We start from the raw sequence: 15,599 nt of genomic DNA, 5'->3' as shown, positions 1-15,599 counted from the left end.
CTTTAGTCTCTAAAAATTGAATCTACCTACCTCAGTTGTGAAAAAAGAAATCCAAACTTCAAATAACCACACTTTCGACCGTTTTCGGCTTGCCCCAACTGCTTTGTTGTTGAATCAGGTCAAATCCTAGGTAAGCGTATATTGTGCGTGTGAACGTTGACATGAAAAAAAAAAATATATATATATATATATATATATATATATATATATAAAAAAAAAAAAAAAATTATTATCATGTAATCATTTGCGGGCCGGTCAGAATCATCCCGCGGGCCGTACAATGCCCAGGTCTGCACTAGACTCTTGCTGTAATGGTTTGTTGACGTGAGGGGGAGGAGGAGTGGCAAGGCGTGCACTGCTGCAGCAGATTTAGGAGTCTGATCTGATGGTCACAGAGCTGAAGGAGCACGCCCAGTTAGCTGTAAAAATCCATAGATTAGCCGCACCGTTATATAAGCCGCAGGGTCGAAAAATCGGGGGAAAAGCCGCGGCTTATAGTCCGAAAAGTACGGTATGTCGGCTAGGTGGTGTAGTGGGCGGCTAGGTGGTGTAGTGGGCAAGGCGCTCGCCACCAACGCTTGGTTCGAGCCCAGCTCTCGGCATTGCTACCAGCTTGGCTGGTCGTTCACACTAACACAATTGGCAGTGTTAGGGGTGGGAAAGCTGGTGGGTGGGTCCTGGTCGTTGTAAACAGCGACTCCTACAGTTTGGTCTGGGCGTCTGCTCAGCAAGGGAAGGATCTGGAGGTAGTAGTAGGGTCATCTGTGGCACTTCTGTGACCGTGGAGAGCGAATGTCCGTTTCTCAATGGATTTGTCATCTAGGAGGGTTAATAAAAAATCTAGCCGGGGTGTATTTATTTTTAAAGGCGGGGGAAATTCGTGAGACCAAAATCCAAAATGGCTGCCGTGGAAATGAACTTTTTAATGGTTTGACCTACAATGATGCACAATACATGGTTTCAGAGCTTATTTTGATCAAGGAATACATATTTGGTGTTTATATAATGATTTGACCTATTGTTGACCTTCAAATGCAAGATGGCTACCAATTTTGAGCTCAAATGGATTTTTTTCAAAATTGTCACAGCCTTCATATTAGGCTCTAATGAAAGCTCTGCTCATGATGAGTTAAGTTATGGACAGAGGGGATCCATCTGTGAAAGTTGGAGACATGATCACCCCTGTTTGCTTCAGCAGGGTGGGTTATTGGCCCCAGATGCTGTTTCCACAAGGTTGTCTGACAGCTCTGACCTCTCACCCTAGACCTGTCCGGTTTGGTAAAACCTGCTAGGAGTTTCCTCCTACTGGCATAGCTCTCAGGGTTCACTGAGGTACTCAAGCGCCCTTACCACGACAAGGTGAACAGTCAAAAGGGAGCCTAAGGGCAGATTTGGAGGCAACAGCATCTCCCTCTGGCTGACACAGCAACTGAACCATGTAATGTCAAACTGAAAATATAATTGTTAGAATAAAAACACTAATGTTCACGTCACAATATAAAAAATAAGGGTGGAGAGAAAAGGCTGGTAGAAAACACAAAATACAGAGTATAGGGATGGATATAAAGTAAGCTAAGCAGATGATGTAACGTAACAACTTGTTGATGGATGATGAGAACGGGAGACAGAATCCCTATTCTTCATCAGAATCTGTTGATTCTCCACACTGACTCCATTCATCATCACTGCTACTCTCATCTGAGCAGTCATGAGATGTGAGCTGCTGGGGCAAGGGGGGAAGGGTATGATACACTGACCGGCACTTCCCATTCACTAGTTCCCAGCCATGACCAATGGGGAAAGGATGTTCTTGACGGTTGTAATGGAGCTGGCAATATTATTATTATTATTTTTAATTTTTTCCTGGTGACAAACTAAAATGTTATAGCAGATCCATGATCAAGAGAATCTTAGTTACACTTTTATTTTCACACTTAATCTCACATCTAAATTCAAAGTTAATTTAGTTCGACAGTTCGTAAATGAGTTTGAATATGGCCAACAGTGATGTCGGGACAGTGAATCCTTGTTGATTAAATTACAGCCGCATTAAATGATATGGAAGCAGCCAGCAGTCCATATAAGACATGGTATTGCATAATTTCATGGAGCTGTAAATAAATGCAAGGATTCAATGTCGTGATGTGAGATTATGTGCAAAATAAATGAGCCGTTTTTTGGCGACGTCACCCTTTCGGCTAAACATTATCAAGTTTGTTTCGACGGATATACCAGGACTCCAGACACAGCATTGTCATGGAGACCAACGATGTCAAAATGTCGACCTTTTCTAGGACTGACTTGAGCTGGCAATATGTAATGTAGTTTGTCCTTTCCACATGAATCCAAGGAGTCCTCATCAGGTGGGAGACGAATCGTACACTTCTTCTTCAATTTGTGCCACTTGGAAGCTCTGGCCGGGCCACACAACATCTGCACTCTCAGCGTAAACAATTGTGAGGACAAATGCTTTCATATCTGCTCTCACTTCATCTTTCTACTCCAGACTCACCCACTCGTCCCAGGAGCTCTCTTGCCTCAGGAACAACCATCACCTTCTCCAACACTTTTTTCTTTCCATGCCCATAGAAGCCTGAGGTGTGGTCACTGCCATGGAGAGGTATGATGATGTCTGCAACCTCTTCAGAGAGCATTGCACGGCAGTTGATGAATGCATTCTTGCGCTTGATCAGCAGATCACCTCTGATTTGTTGCGAGACATAAGCTGCTTGGACAAACACGTCTGTGTCCGTCTAGAACAACAGGTCCAGTGTAGTTGGTGGTCCTCACCTTTGCATAGGCGGAGAGCAGCATTGTATCTGCCTCTGGATGTTTGAAGACATACACTCCATTATCGATGCCAGTGCTGAGGTTGGTTGACACTTCTCCCTCACAGTATATGATATCACCCTGCACTTGACCAACTTTTGTTTTCAGCTGTTCTTTCACAAGTTTTTGCAATCTGACCTTGTTTCCTGAGTTGACCATGAGTTCACCTGGGAACCTGTCTTCGGGTTTCAGGAAAACATTTGGGACGTGTGGATGTTTTGCTCATCATCATGCTCATCATCCTTGATGCTGAAGGGAAGGTCATACTTGTCGTTGATGAGAATGATGAGGTAAGCATTGGCATGGCGTGAGAAGATGATTGCGCAGATTTTATGCAGGTATTCATTCCAGCGGTACTCTGAACCATCCCGCTTCCTAGCCTCTCAGTCATCAGGTGTGGGGGTGGCAAGCTGCCATATCAGACCCATGTCTACAAGGCTCACGTAGTTCTGCGGTTCCTCAGGAACTGGTTCTAGGGTGAAAAGCTCTAACAACTTGCTCTTCACAGTCTTGCACATTGACCCATCCACATTGAAGAGTGAAAGGCACTCCTCTGTCACTCTTCTCTCAAGGGATGATTCAAGTTGTATCATACCAGATCCCTCTGCTAGGTCCACCAGGGCCGCTAGTCCTGATCTCTCCATATGGGCCACCTGCATATGAGCACCAGAAGGTGCGCAGCTCTTTTCGCTTGCAAAATTCCCTCTCTTATTCCTGTGGATGGTTGCAGTAAGAGGCTTGATCTTGGTGAACACCCGCTCTTGCAGAAAAGTCTCAATCTGGAATTGCAGTCTTAAAGTGGAGATGAAGCAGTGCGATAAATACATATTCATAGCATCACATTAGTATTTCGATAAGCCACAGAAGAAATCGCGTTATAAAAATAAGCAGTTTCTAAGAAAAAACGATTTGTTGTGTGCATTTCTGAAGCATTTAGCATTATGGGCGCGGCCATTTTGTTGCTGACGTCATGCCACTGGTTGGGTGTATACACTGCCTATAGTGAATGGGTCAGTCGGTAAATAAAATGTTGCCTACAAAACAACGGGACCGCGGTGGTTCTGTTTGTATTGCTCCTGAGTCCTGGCTGTTCAAACTAATTTTACCATGTGAGAGAGGAAAGTTGGTTAATTTCCACAAACTACCAGTGAAAAAAACAGTGTTGTTGGCTCGGGCTGGCTGCACTCAGGCGGCGCGACCAGCCTGTTGGACAGGGAAGGAGGATCTGCAGAGAACACTTCATTGCCTCGGATTATGTTGTTGGGGTGGGATGTTTGTCCAGAAGACCACTAATCAGCTGAAGCCGGACGCGGTTCCCTCGGTCTTCGACAGACAGACCGGCGTTAGCTCTCGGGAGCGATCGCTAGCTAGTTAGCACCAGCCGGGGACCGGCGTTAGCTCTCGGGAGCGATGGCTAGCTAGTTAGCACCAGCCGGCGACCGGCGTTAGCAACCGGAGCGTCGCGGAGCATTCAGCCTGCTGGCTACCTAGACCCACTTCAACCAGCGTCGCGGAGCATTCAGCCTGCTGGCTACACAGCTTGTCGGTGTGCTGGAGCCTCTGCAAGCTAACGGTAGCTGGCTACACAGCTTGTCGGTGTGCTGGAGCCTCTGCAAGCTAACGGTAGCTGGCTCCAGGCTCCAGCACACCGACAAGCTGTGTAGCCAGCAGGCTGAATGCTCCGCGACGCTGGTTGAAGTGGGTCTAGGTAGCCAGCAGGCTGAATGCTCCGCGACGCTCCGGTTGCTAACGCCGGTCGCCGGCTGGTGCTAACTAGCTAGCCATCGCTCCCGAGAGCTAACGCCGGTCCCCGGCTGGTGCCAACTAGCTAGCGATCGCTCCCGAGAGCTAACGCCGGTCTGTCTGTCGAAGACCGAGGGAACCGCGTCCGGCTTCAGCTGATTAGTGGTCTTCTGGACAAACATCCCACCCCAACAACATAATCCGAGGCAATGAAGTGTTCTCTGCAGATCCTCCTTCCCTGTCCAACAGGCTGGTCGCGCCGCCTGAGTGCAGCCAGCCCGAGCCAACATGCCAACAACACTGTTTTTTTCACTGGTAGTTTGTGGAAATTAACCAACTTTCCTCTCTCTCACATGGTAAAATTAGTTTGAACAGCCAGGAGCAATACAAACGGAACCACCGCGGTCCCGTTGTTTTGTAGGCAACATTTTATCTACTGACTGACCCATTCACTATAGGCAGTGTATACACCCAACCAGTGGCATGACGTCAGCCATGACGTCAGCAACAAAATGGCGGCGCCCATGTTGAAAACAGGGATATTATATTTGATTTTTCAGACAAATAAGATTGATTTCACATTTGATTATAGAACCCTGTCTTACACAAGGTACACAACAAACAAACTAGGATCACATTGCTCACTGCTTCATTTCCACTTTAAGGTCATGCAGTAACTCTGGTGAGGCGATGAGGCCAGACTGTAGTGACCTCAGTGTAGGTGAGGAGACGTCAAATGGATCAGCTTCAAAATCCCTCATACATGCCTGCAGGTCCTGAACTGCTTGCTTATCCTTCTTCATCCTCGCTGGCTGGCATTCGACATGTTTCCTGTGACGACGCTGGCACTGGAGGCCCCGCTTCACACTTCACCCTTGCAACGTTGTTTGCATTCCTTGTTGTTGAGAACAATTGTTTCTCATTCTTTAAAAGCTGAGTCCATCCTTGCTTTAGCTTTGAGTTCAGATTCATAGTTGTTTCTATCCAAAGATTGAGGGGCTGGCAGGAGTAGGGTAGCCCTGTCATTGACTGGGTAAAGTGATCGTTGAAGAACTCTTATTTGTTCATCCGACGGTGAAGAGAGCATTGCCCAGTAGTCTGGCAACCACCTCCCAATGGTTGTCGTATGTCATCAGTCCTGGCAGCATGTTGTAGGTTGACGATAGGTACTCGAAGCCATTTCTTGCATGACATGCATCAAGACATTGTACAAGTGGGTCAGACATCTCCAAGAACGAGACCCCAAAAGTCCCCCATGTCTGTGCCAGGCTTCTTATAAACTCTGATCAACTCCTTCATGTCGCCATCATTCTCAAGATCATAGTAAGCTGTCTGTAGAGCCTCTTGAGTTTCAGTCAGTGCATTCCGCAGAATGTTGAGGTTCTCCTTGATGTCTTACGATAGTTCTTTGTGCTCGAATCTTTGACCGTTGATTTTGGATAAGAACCTCTCAAGAGCAGGATGCACCGCACGCCCCGTCTGTAGTGCTTTCCTCGTAGTGCTTGGTCTACTGACCCCTCCACTACTACCCCTGCTGTAACCAGAGTGTCTGCCATTCCAGAGCCCTTGAATCTTGTGTAGATGGCATAGATGTAGGACATCAGCTGGTGGAAAGCTGGATTGGGATGATGTCCTTGAACATTTCTGGATTCTCCGCCTTGAGCTGAGTGATCGTCTTGTAGGTGGGCAGGTCACCAACAAGAAAGGAGAATGGAATATTCTTCAGCCGCATGGCCTCCACATGTTTTGCCATGATGTCATTCACCACTGACTTGCTTGGAGGTTCATTGTATGTTGTGTGGTAGTAAGGCTTGCTCTTGTTGGGTGGTGGATGACAGCAGGACTGGGCACCACTGTATCCTGGAACTCGCTGCTCTTCAGGTGGTGGTCTTGTACCATGATTGTCTACACGAGACGGTGCATGTATCACAGAGCGAGCACGCTGCGGAGCTGACCCATCCACTGGTGGATCTACCCTGGGACGAGCAGATGGCTCACTCTTGCTACCAGGGGGGCATCTGTACTGGCAAACCTTTGTCAGTTCTGCACACTTCTGCTCCACATCCATCAGAGCCCAGTGGTCATAGAGGAGCAGTGTATCTGCATAGCTGATGCAGACACCACTCTTGTGCAGAGTGTCTACCAGATCTTTACTCCTTGTCATGCCATGGACATTTACGCCCAGGTTGATAGCAGTGGTAGTGCGCTGTCCAGTGAGGTGGTACATTCGGACCCAGAGTTTTTGTTAACACCAAAGTAAGATAGATAAATAAGTAGCGCACAAGGGTTAAATTCGGCTCAAGCTACTAATTCCTTGATCAAAATAAGCTCTGAAACCATGTATTGTGCATCATTGTAGGTCAAACCATTAAAAAGTTCATTTCCACGGCAGCCATTTTGGTTTTTGGTCTAATGAATTTTTCCAGCCTTTTTAAAAAAAAATACACCCCGGCTAAATTTGTTTATTAACCCTCCTAGATGACAAATCCATTGAGAAACGGACCTTCGCTCTCCACGGTCACGGAAGTGCCACAGATGACCCTACTATAGTGTGACCTTCCACACGTTACACTCTCCCAGTGAGAGTCTGCGCTGCCAGGCTGGCTGCCGGCTGGCTGCACATGTGTCGGAGGAAAGCATGTGATAGTCTCCGGCCTCCCGGACCAACAGTAGGGGGGGGGGGGGGATGCGCAACGACCAGGAAGGGGGTTGGGAATTGGCATAACGACTAACGGTGGGATGGGAGAAAAATCGGAAAAAAGGAGGGGAAAGATAAAAAAAATAAAACATTGTCGAAACGGATTGTTTTTTTAATCTGTTTTATACCATTTTGAAAAACTCGTTTTCTTGAAAGTTTCAGGAAAATATAGAGATTCTGTGATAAACGCCCTTTACTTTAATATTCTGGAATACACAAACGTTGTCATTTTTCGGCCTATTTATGAATCGTTTTCAAATAAAAGCTAGATTATCGATAGTATGTGTACTTATGCACGCTAGAGAAGCGAGCTGAAAAATCGATTCTCTCATTTCCTGATCCGCACGTGTACACACACACACACATAGGGCACACGCTGATATCTCTGTGAAAACAGCTCCGATTATCCCAAGACTGGTCAAATAGATTCCTTACCTCAGATGTTCTCTCAAAAGATTATTCCAATTCCTGATCGCCATTCCAAATATCGATCGCGTTTATTGATCCAACACTGGGTGGTCGAAAGACATATTCCACACTGTTCTGATGGTGGGCGATGACTGCAATAGGCTCGGATTACAAGCCTGACAAGTAAAATGTGGAATCCAGACTATTTTTTCCCCCCATCCATTTCATTCAGTCCAATCCAATGGGGTGCAATACCATCCGGAGAGACGATAGGGGGCGGTATTTCCCCTGTTCGAGCTCAGACAGATCCCCACTGGTAACGTGAGGCTAGATTGATGAAAAATGAATGGAAATCGATAATAAAAGAAATAACGATTTTAAAAGCGAGATTTCTCGTCTGTTGGCATGAACTAACGAGAATTCTCATCGCTGGCACTCAAAGTGTTAACAGAGGAATGGGAGGGGCTGCTGAGCCTGATAGGCTGATACCCTTTCTCTCCCTCCGTCTCTCTTTCTCTTCCTCTGTCTTTCTCTCTCTCTCTTTACACTGAACCCTAAAATCCCCGGGGTGCTGCTCCAGGGGTGTGTAGGGTACTGTGTGTATGTGTATCAAGGGCTACGTGGAAAGATGCGTTCGTATGTCCCTGTGTGAACTAACTGAGTACTTTTGTAACTATTCTCTCAGGTCACTGAGGAGATGGTGGATCAAGCCAATGAGAAGAAGATGGAGGCCATCAATGCACTAGGAGAGGGTGAGCTGCTGATTGTCCTCCTCTGCAAGTTGAAAGAAAATGGTGAAGCGAGTGTTGAGATTTTTCTTAAAGGGATATTTCACTTAACTCTTGACTCTTAACTACTATCTATTTTGTTATTGAGGTTGAATATGTCCACCAGTGATGTCATTCGATGACATTGAATCATTGTGTTGTGTTACTTACAGCTCAATGAAATGATGATGGGGGGGGGGGGGGGGGTAGAAAATGTAATAGGGATTGCCATTTTTTCATCTACATAATTTAATTGAGCTGTAATTAACGCAAGGATTCAGTGTCCTCTGATGACATCAATGGAGGACATATTCAACCTCAATAACTGTCGAAACTAAATGAATGTGTGCATTCATTGGGATTGCCAGTCAGTTGTGTGAGCCTGTCCTTTGGCGTTGGTTTGTTAAGGACTTTTGTCGTAAACCCGCTGCTACATTTACGTCGACATGGCAGATCAGCTGACAGCCGATTACTGAGTTCAAGGAGGCGTTCTCGCCCTTTGAAAAGGATGGCACCATCACCACCAAAGAACTTGGCACATCATGCGCTCTCTGGGCCAGAACCCCACAGAGGCAGAGCTGCAGCACATGATCAACGAGGTGGACGACGCTGACGGTAATGGAAAGATAGACATCCCAAAGTTCCTGACCATGATGGCCAGGAAGATGAAGGACAGCGAGGAGATCGGAGAAGTGTTCCATGTCTTTGATAAGGATGGCACCGGATACATCAGTGCTGCTGTGCTGTGCCACGTGATGACAAACCTGGTGGAGAAGCTGACTGACTAGGAAGTGGATGATATGATCAGAGAAGCACACATTGAGACGGTCAGGTCAACTATGAAGAATTCATACATTCATTCATAAGTGATGGCCTTGTACAGCTTTTTCTTATATAAATAATTTGCCTTTTTTCTGTGTAATTTATCTGTAAAATCTGAATAGCCCCCCTTCGTCCTCGTACCCCTGCTGTCCAAAGGAACTGCATGTAAACTGCATAGGCTCTTGTCCCCATGTCCCTTTCTTTTGCTGTCATGGTGTTTTGGAGTGACTGAGCGGTCATACAACCAGATGCTCGTGGAGGCCTTAGGGGGCTAGAGAACTTTGAATCTTCCCCGTCATGTGGGCTCAGGCCCCCTCCATGCATGGCATCATTGGAAACCTGTCTGCTCGTTGTCACTTGGCAACGCTGTTGGCATGGAAACAATGTAGAGGAGTTAAACTCTGCATAGACAATATGGATGGGCATTTTTAAGACTAATCCAGATAGATTGATCGCATGCTCGAGTGATCGTGTATTACTCGTAAAGGGAAAACAAATAAATAATTTACTTCATTTTGTTCATTCACGTATATGTTTAAGGAAACCAACAAACGGTTATAATCGTACACATACACGTGAAACAAATATGTAAAAAAATAAAATCAATTTTTTTCATAAAAATGATTAATAATTTAAGATCGATTTTTCTTATAGCTACGAGTAATCGATTACTCACGCCCATCCCTAATAGACAACGGACAAAGTATATATAGAAAATCTCAGCATTACACTGGTGTATCCTAGGTATGAAATGAGAAAAAATATATATATCTAACCTTACTGTCATGCACTTGTCCTAATATACTAACCTACACTGTAGCACTCTGCCTGGAAGACTTAAGCGTGGGAAGGGGACTAACAGACCAACTCCACTGACTGCTTGGGCCAATCACCCACCCAGCCGTGGGTGGTTTCGGATTCTGAATGATTACAGAATCCGAAACCAGAACAAAGCAATTTCACCTGAATCAAGCATGCCACCTTACCAGTAGGAGACGAATGAGTTCCTTGGGCCAAACCCTGAGAGAAGCCCAAGGGAGGAAAGGCCTGCTGCAGTTCAAGTCCAAGACCAAAATAGGATGCTGGAATGTGAGAACTCTTCATCAAGCAGGAAAGCAGCACAACTAGCAAAGGAGGTGAGAAGATACAATGTCAGTGTAATGGGAGTTAGTGAGTGTAGATGGAACACCTTTGGGGAAGTTACTACAGCCACAGGAGAGCTGTTTCTGTATTCGGGGAGGGAGAACGAAGAGGATCCACATATGCAAGGTGTGGGCCTAATTCTCTAAAGATGCTGCAAGAAGCCTCCTTGATTGTGAACCAGTTTCTGAATGGATAATCACTCCCAGGTTTTTATCCAAGGGTCAAAACATCACCATCATTCAGTGCTATGCACTGACAAACTCTGCTGAAACTGAAGAAAAGGAGAAGTTTTACTAGCGACCCCAAGGAGAGACATCCAGATAATCATGGGAGATATGAATGCCAAGGTTGGAAGGGACAACAGGCACTGGAAGAACACCATGGGAACAGAAGGTCTCAGAGAAATGAACGAGAATGGAACCCTCCTTGCGCACTTTTGATGAACTAATCATCGGAGGGGCTTTATTCCCACACACAAAGCTACGTGGATCTCTCCCAGTCTAAAGACGGAGAACCAGATCGACCATATAGCAATAACAAGAAAATGGAGAAAACTACTCTTAAGATGTTAGGGTAAAGAGGGGAGCAGACATTGACTCTGACCATCACCTGCTGATAGGAGAGTTTAGACTCAAACTAGCTGTAAGGAAAAGGGAATAAAATGGAGCACAGAAAATTCAACATCAGAAAACTAAGTGATCACCAGGTTAGGCAGGAAGCGGGGCTTGCACTTAAACAGATTTCAAGTACTAGCAGAAACGGGAGATGTTGATGTTGAGGAACAGTGGGGAAGCTGTAAGAAGGCCCTCATTGACGCATGTGAACAGGTTTTGGGCTATTCTCAAAGACACTGACATCACGAGACCGCCGCCATCTTAGTTTAGGGGACAACCAAAAGTGAGCTCTGTTTTTAAATAGTAACTAAACAATTTTTTTTGCTCCCGATCATGTGATTTTGAGTATCTACCGATACCGATCTTTCCCGATCCGATCTTTCACATTAGTAACCGATTAAAAAAAAAATATATATATATATTAAAAAAAATGTATTTTTTTTTTCAATTTTTCTCTCATCCCAATTTCGTCTCGCCAATTCTTCCTTCAATTCTCCCCTCCCCTGTCTCAAACGTTGCTAGACTATGCCTCCCACTGGTCTGCAGTGAGGACCAAGCCTTGCATCACGTGTCCCCTCCGGTACACGAGGAGGCAGCTGTCTCATCTTTTCACCTGAACAGCGCGATCTCAGTGGCAAGGAGTAACGCGTGGGAGGCTCACGCTGTCCCCGATACTTCCTGATTCTGCTGTACAGGCGCACCAACCGACCTGTAGGAGTCTCTGTCCACAACGTCCAATCCCCACCCACTGGCTTTCCCACCCCTAACACTGCCAATTGTGTTAGTATGAACGACCAGCCAAGCCAGTAGCAACGCCGAGAGCTGGGCTCGAACCCAGCATCTCCTGCGTTAGTGGCGAGCGCCTTGCCATTAGTAACCGATTTTGACGCATTTGTCAACTGGCGAAGCGAGACTGTTGCCTCAATAGTCCCTCGAGGTGGATCGAGCGCCGGTGGCTCACATTACATTCACCCTGAATGTTGTCGTTATCCAGGTGAAAAGTTAACTTCATTCAAGCGAGGCATTGCAACCGGAGTAATCTAAAAACTCTGCCTCCAACCTGCTGCTTCATGAGAGCAATGGCGCCATCGTCTGTAAAAATCAGGTGACTGCAAGTTCTGCAACTAGTGGATGTCCCTCATCCTTGACATAAATCATTTGATGTATAATTAAATCAAAGGAAATGAGTTTGTTTTGGCAAAATTCTTCTGCTCTCTGTGACAATAAATAAATGAATGATTATATGCAATTTAAAACCAAAACGAAGGCATCGGTATGAGTTTAAGACATGAACATGGTCATGTTTGTTGAATTAAATTTTTTAGTAGTAACATATGTGACTGGGCATGGGGGCGCGGGACTTGTTGAGGTAAGGTCCAATTTTTTTTTTTAACATATTGTGAAAGTACAGATTCATACCTTAAAAATAAGCCATCACTTGAAAATTTTGGTGGGATATTTTTCAAGCTACATCCTATAAATCATGGTGATATCAGTAAACGCATTCAGAGATGAATGGTCTTCGAACTTGTGGAGAGGTTCACACCTGTGATTTAATCAACTACAACCCTACCCAGAATGCATTGTATTCCATGGCCCCCCTCTCTCTGGGGACATTAACACCTTGCATCAGGCTCTTTTGTTATGGCAATGACTGTCTTGTGGCAAGTTGTTGTGGCAGTTGAAGTATTTGCCTTGTAAGTCTAAAAGCTAAATGTAAATGTATTATAAGGAAAGGTTAACCTTCTGTAGTGTGGTAGTGAAAGGTTAACCTTCTGTAGTGTGGTAGTGAAAGAGTTAACCTTCTGTAGTGTGGTAGTGAAAGGTTAACCTTCTGTAGTGTTGTAGTGAAAGAGTCAACCTTCTGTAGTGTGGTAGTGAAAGGTTAACCTTCTGTAGCTGTGAGAGAATTGTTGAATAGATACACAAATGTTCTAGAATGTTTGATTATGACATCATACTGTGACATCACAAATGTTTTCGGGCATTCATAACATTATTTTCTACGATGAATTGAAAATGGGGGGGCCCTGATGTAAACAAGACGAGTCTTTCTCTGGTCTGCATCCCCCATGCCCTGCGCGCCTCATCTCTCCTGCCTCGAGCAGCAGCAGCAGCCCCCATGTCCCGCGCGCCTCATCTCTCCTGCCTCGAGCAGCACCGAGCAGCAGCCCCCATGCCCCGCGCGCCTCATCTCTCCTGCCTCGAGCAGCACCGAGCAGCAGCCCCCATGTCCCGCGCGCCTCATCTCTCCTGCCTCGAGCAGCAGCAGCAGCCCCCATGTCCCGCGCGCCTCATCTCTCCTGCCTCGAGCAGCACCGAGCAGCAGCAGCAGCCCCCATGTCCCGCGCGCCTCATCTCGCCTGCCTCGAGCAGCAGCAGCAGCCCCCATGTCCCGCGCGCCTCATCTCGCCTGCCTCGAGCAGCAGCAGCAGCCCCCATGTCCCGCGCGCCTCATCTCTCCTGCCTCGAGCAGCAGCAGCAGCCCCCATGTCCCGCGCGCCTCATCTCTCCTGCCTGCAGCAGCAGCAGCAGCCCCCATGTCCCGCGCGCCTCATCTCTCCTGCCTCGAGCAGCACCAGCCCCCATGCCCCGCGCGATTGTACATTGTAACGTTAACGCAGCCCAGCTGTCGACTGTACTTTGTAATGCTATGTTATTTAGATGTATTTAGCCATTAGGTTGCAAAATGCACCCTAACGAAATTCGTTCGCTCATAAAATTCTAACTGTGTTTTAATGGTTTTTAATTAAGTTAAAACACGCGTTTTATAACTGCCGTCAATGCCTCTTTTTTATTTAGACTGCGTTTGTCACACGTTACGTTGCTTATAACTTATAACATTAAGATAGTGTATTAACATTGTTATTCTCTCTCTGAGAAAGGAGAGCTAAATAATGTGTGTTTTTTAACACAAGTACCACCACTTGATACCCGGACAGGCCGCACCCAGCGATAGCCCGCGTGTGTAGTTTTTCCACCTCATGAGAGAAAATCCTTGTGGAACTATATAACAATAATTACCTCATTTACAAGTTGTATTTAAGTTTGCAAATAAGGGAACACATTAATGACAGTTCAAATATGTAAAAAAAAATCAAGATTTCGATTTTTAGGATTTTCTGAACAGCAAGACGTTTTTTCACTTAGCCACATTTCTCTCTGCCCGAATCAAATCGGGTTTGGTCACGGCGAGTCACATATAAACATGAAGCCTCCAGTGCACATACACTGAGAATGGACTATATGGCGAAGTAGCTAGCAGCTAACATTTATCTGCCGTTTACAGCCTCACAGCCAATAATTAATTTACGATATAAATATTTGTTCATTATTCTCACCTGTTATGAAATGGGTAGAGCAGATATACGTATGATTTGACTTGGGGGACCAGTGTCTGCTTTGATCGACTCTCTGTCTGCATCTACGTGTGCCCTCTTGATAGCCGCCAGCCACTTTTCCCTCTGTGATGCCTCAGCTGGTATTATATAAAACTTGCGATTGAAATTATTTATTTCGTTTTTTTTTTTTTTTAACGTTTTTATTGTAAATTTTTTCTTTTACACAAACATACATATATACAAACAGCACATGACAAAAATGAAAAAGACACCCTTCAATCCCCTCCCTTCCCCAATTACAACACAATTGACCTTTCCGCAGACATATTACCATAGAAACAATTATTGTTAATGCTTAATCGTTAAAGGGGAACTATTCTATAAATGGCCTTCCTCAGTGTCCAGTACCGTCCCCCAGCTATGTGGGTTCATATCTACAGGCTCCACGTCTCCGACTCCCAATGTCCAAGATTCCTCAACCACCTAATAATGTGGCAGTCAGTGTCACTTTTGGCCTTTGGCCCCAGGCCACCCAGTGGTAGGAGCCCAGCCTTAATATGTCCCAAGATCCTGAGGTAGAACACTGCTGCTTTTCAGTACCTGATTAGAAATATAGAACAATGATCCCTTTTTTTTTTTTTTTTCAAACCTTTCAGAAGTGTTCCATAGACTCACAGGAACTGTGCAAAAGTTCCCACACCGTGAAAGAAACAGCAAAATAGCTCTCCTTTTTAAATTACCTACAAGAAATCACGGAAATATCAGCATAAAAAAAAAAAAAAAAACAATATAAAAATACAATACAAGATACACTAATAAAATAACATAAAATGAATTAAAAAAATAATAATAAAGAAAAAAAAAGTCCTTCGGCTTCTCCTATCACTCTCCTTCAGATTCTTACATTTTCCAGGAAGTGTATAAACTATGTCCATGTCCTTTCAAACTGCTCTGTTTTTCCCTTCTGTATGTATGTTAGTTTCTCCATTGCTAAGTTTTCTGACACTTCCTTTAACCACTGTTTAGCTCCTGGTCTCTGTATCTCCTTCCAGTTCAAAGCTATCACTCTCTTGGCCTGTAACAAACAAAAATTAATCAATTTCCTCTTTCTAATATAAGCTGGGAACTTCTCCGGGTATAAGTGTAGTATACATAACTTAGGATCGGTCGGGATTTCTATCTCATCTCCGATATGAGTTCCAATATCTCCTTCCAATATTCCTGTATCTTCTCA

General features: G+C 45.2%; 1 protein-coding gene and 1 pseudogene across 3 annotated transcripts in view; both read left to right on the top strand.

Annotated features, from left to right (window-relative positions):
• st13 (ST13 Hsp70 interacting protein) overlaps nt 1–15,599 on the top strand; it is a 55,875-nt gene that overhangs the window by 10,648 nt on the left and 29,628 nt on the right. For both annotated transcript variants that reach the window (XM_084328182.1, XM_084328181.1), the window contains exon 6: nt 8,364–8,430. In XM_084328182.1, coding sequence (XP_084184308.1) covers nt 8,364–8,430 — 67 coding nt within the window. The remainder of the gene's footprint in view (nt 1–8,363; nt 8,431–15,599) is intronic.
• Nucleotides 8,892–13,637, top strand: LOC311239839 (neo-calmodulin-like; annotated as a pseudogene). The gene is made up of 2 exons: nt 8,892–9,322; nt 13,341–13,637. The product of its transcript is annotated as a neo-calmodulin-like (transcript).

This window comes from Notolepis coatsorum (assembly GCF_963971535.1).
Source record: "Notolepis coatsorum genome assembly, chromosome: 14".
NCBI lineage: Eukaryota > Metazoa > Chordata > Actinopteri > Aulopiformes > Paralepididae > Notolepis > Notolepis coatsorum.
This window is presented reverse-complemented; position numbering and strand designations above follow the sequence as displayed.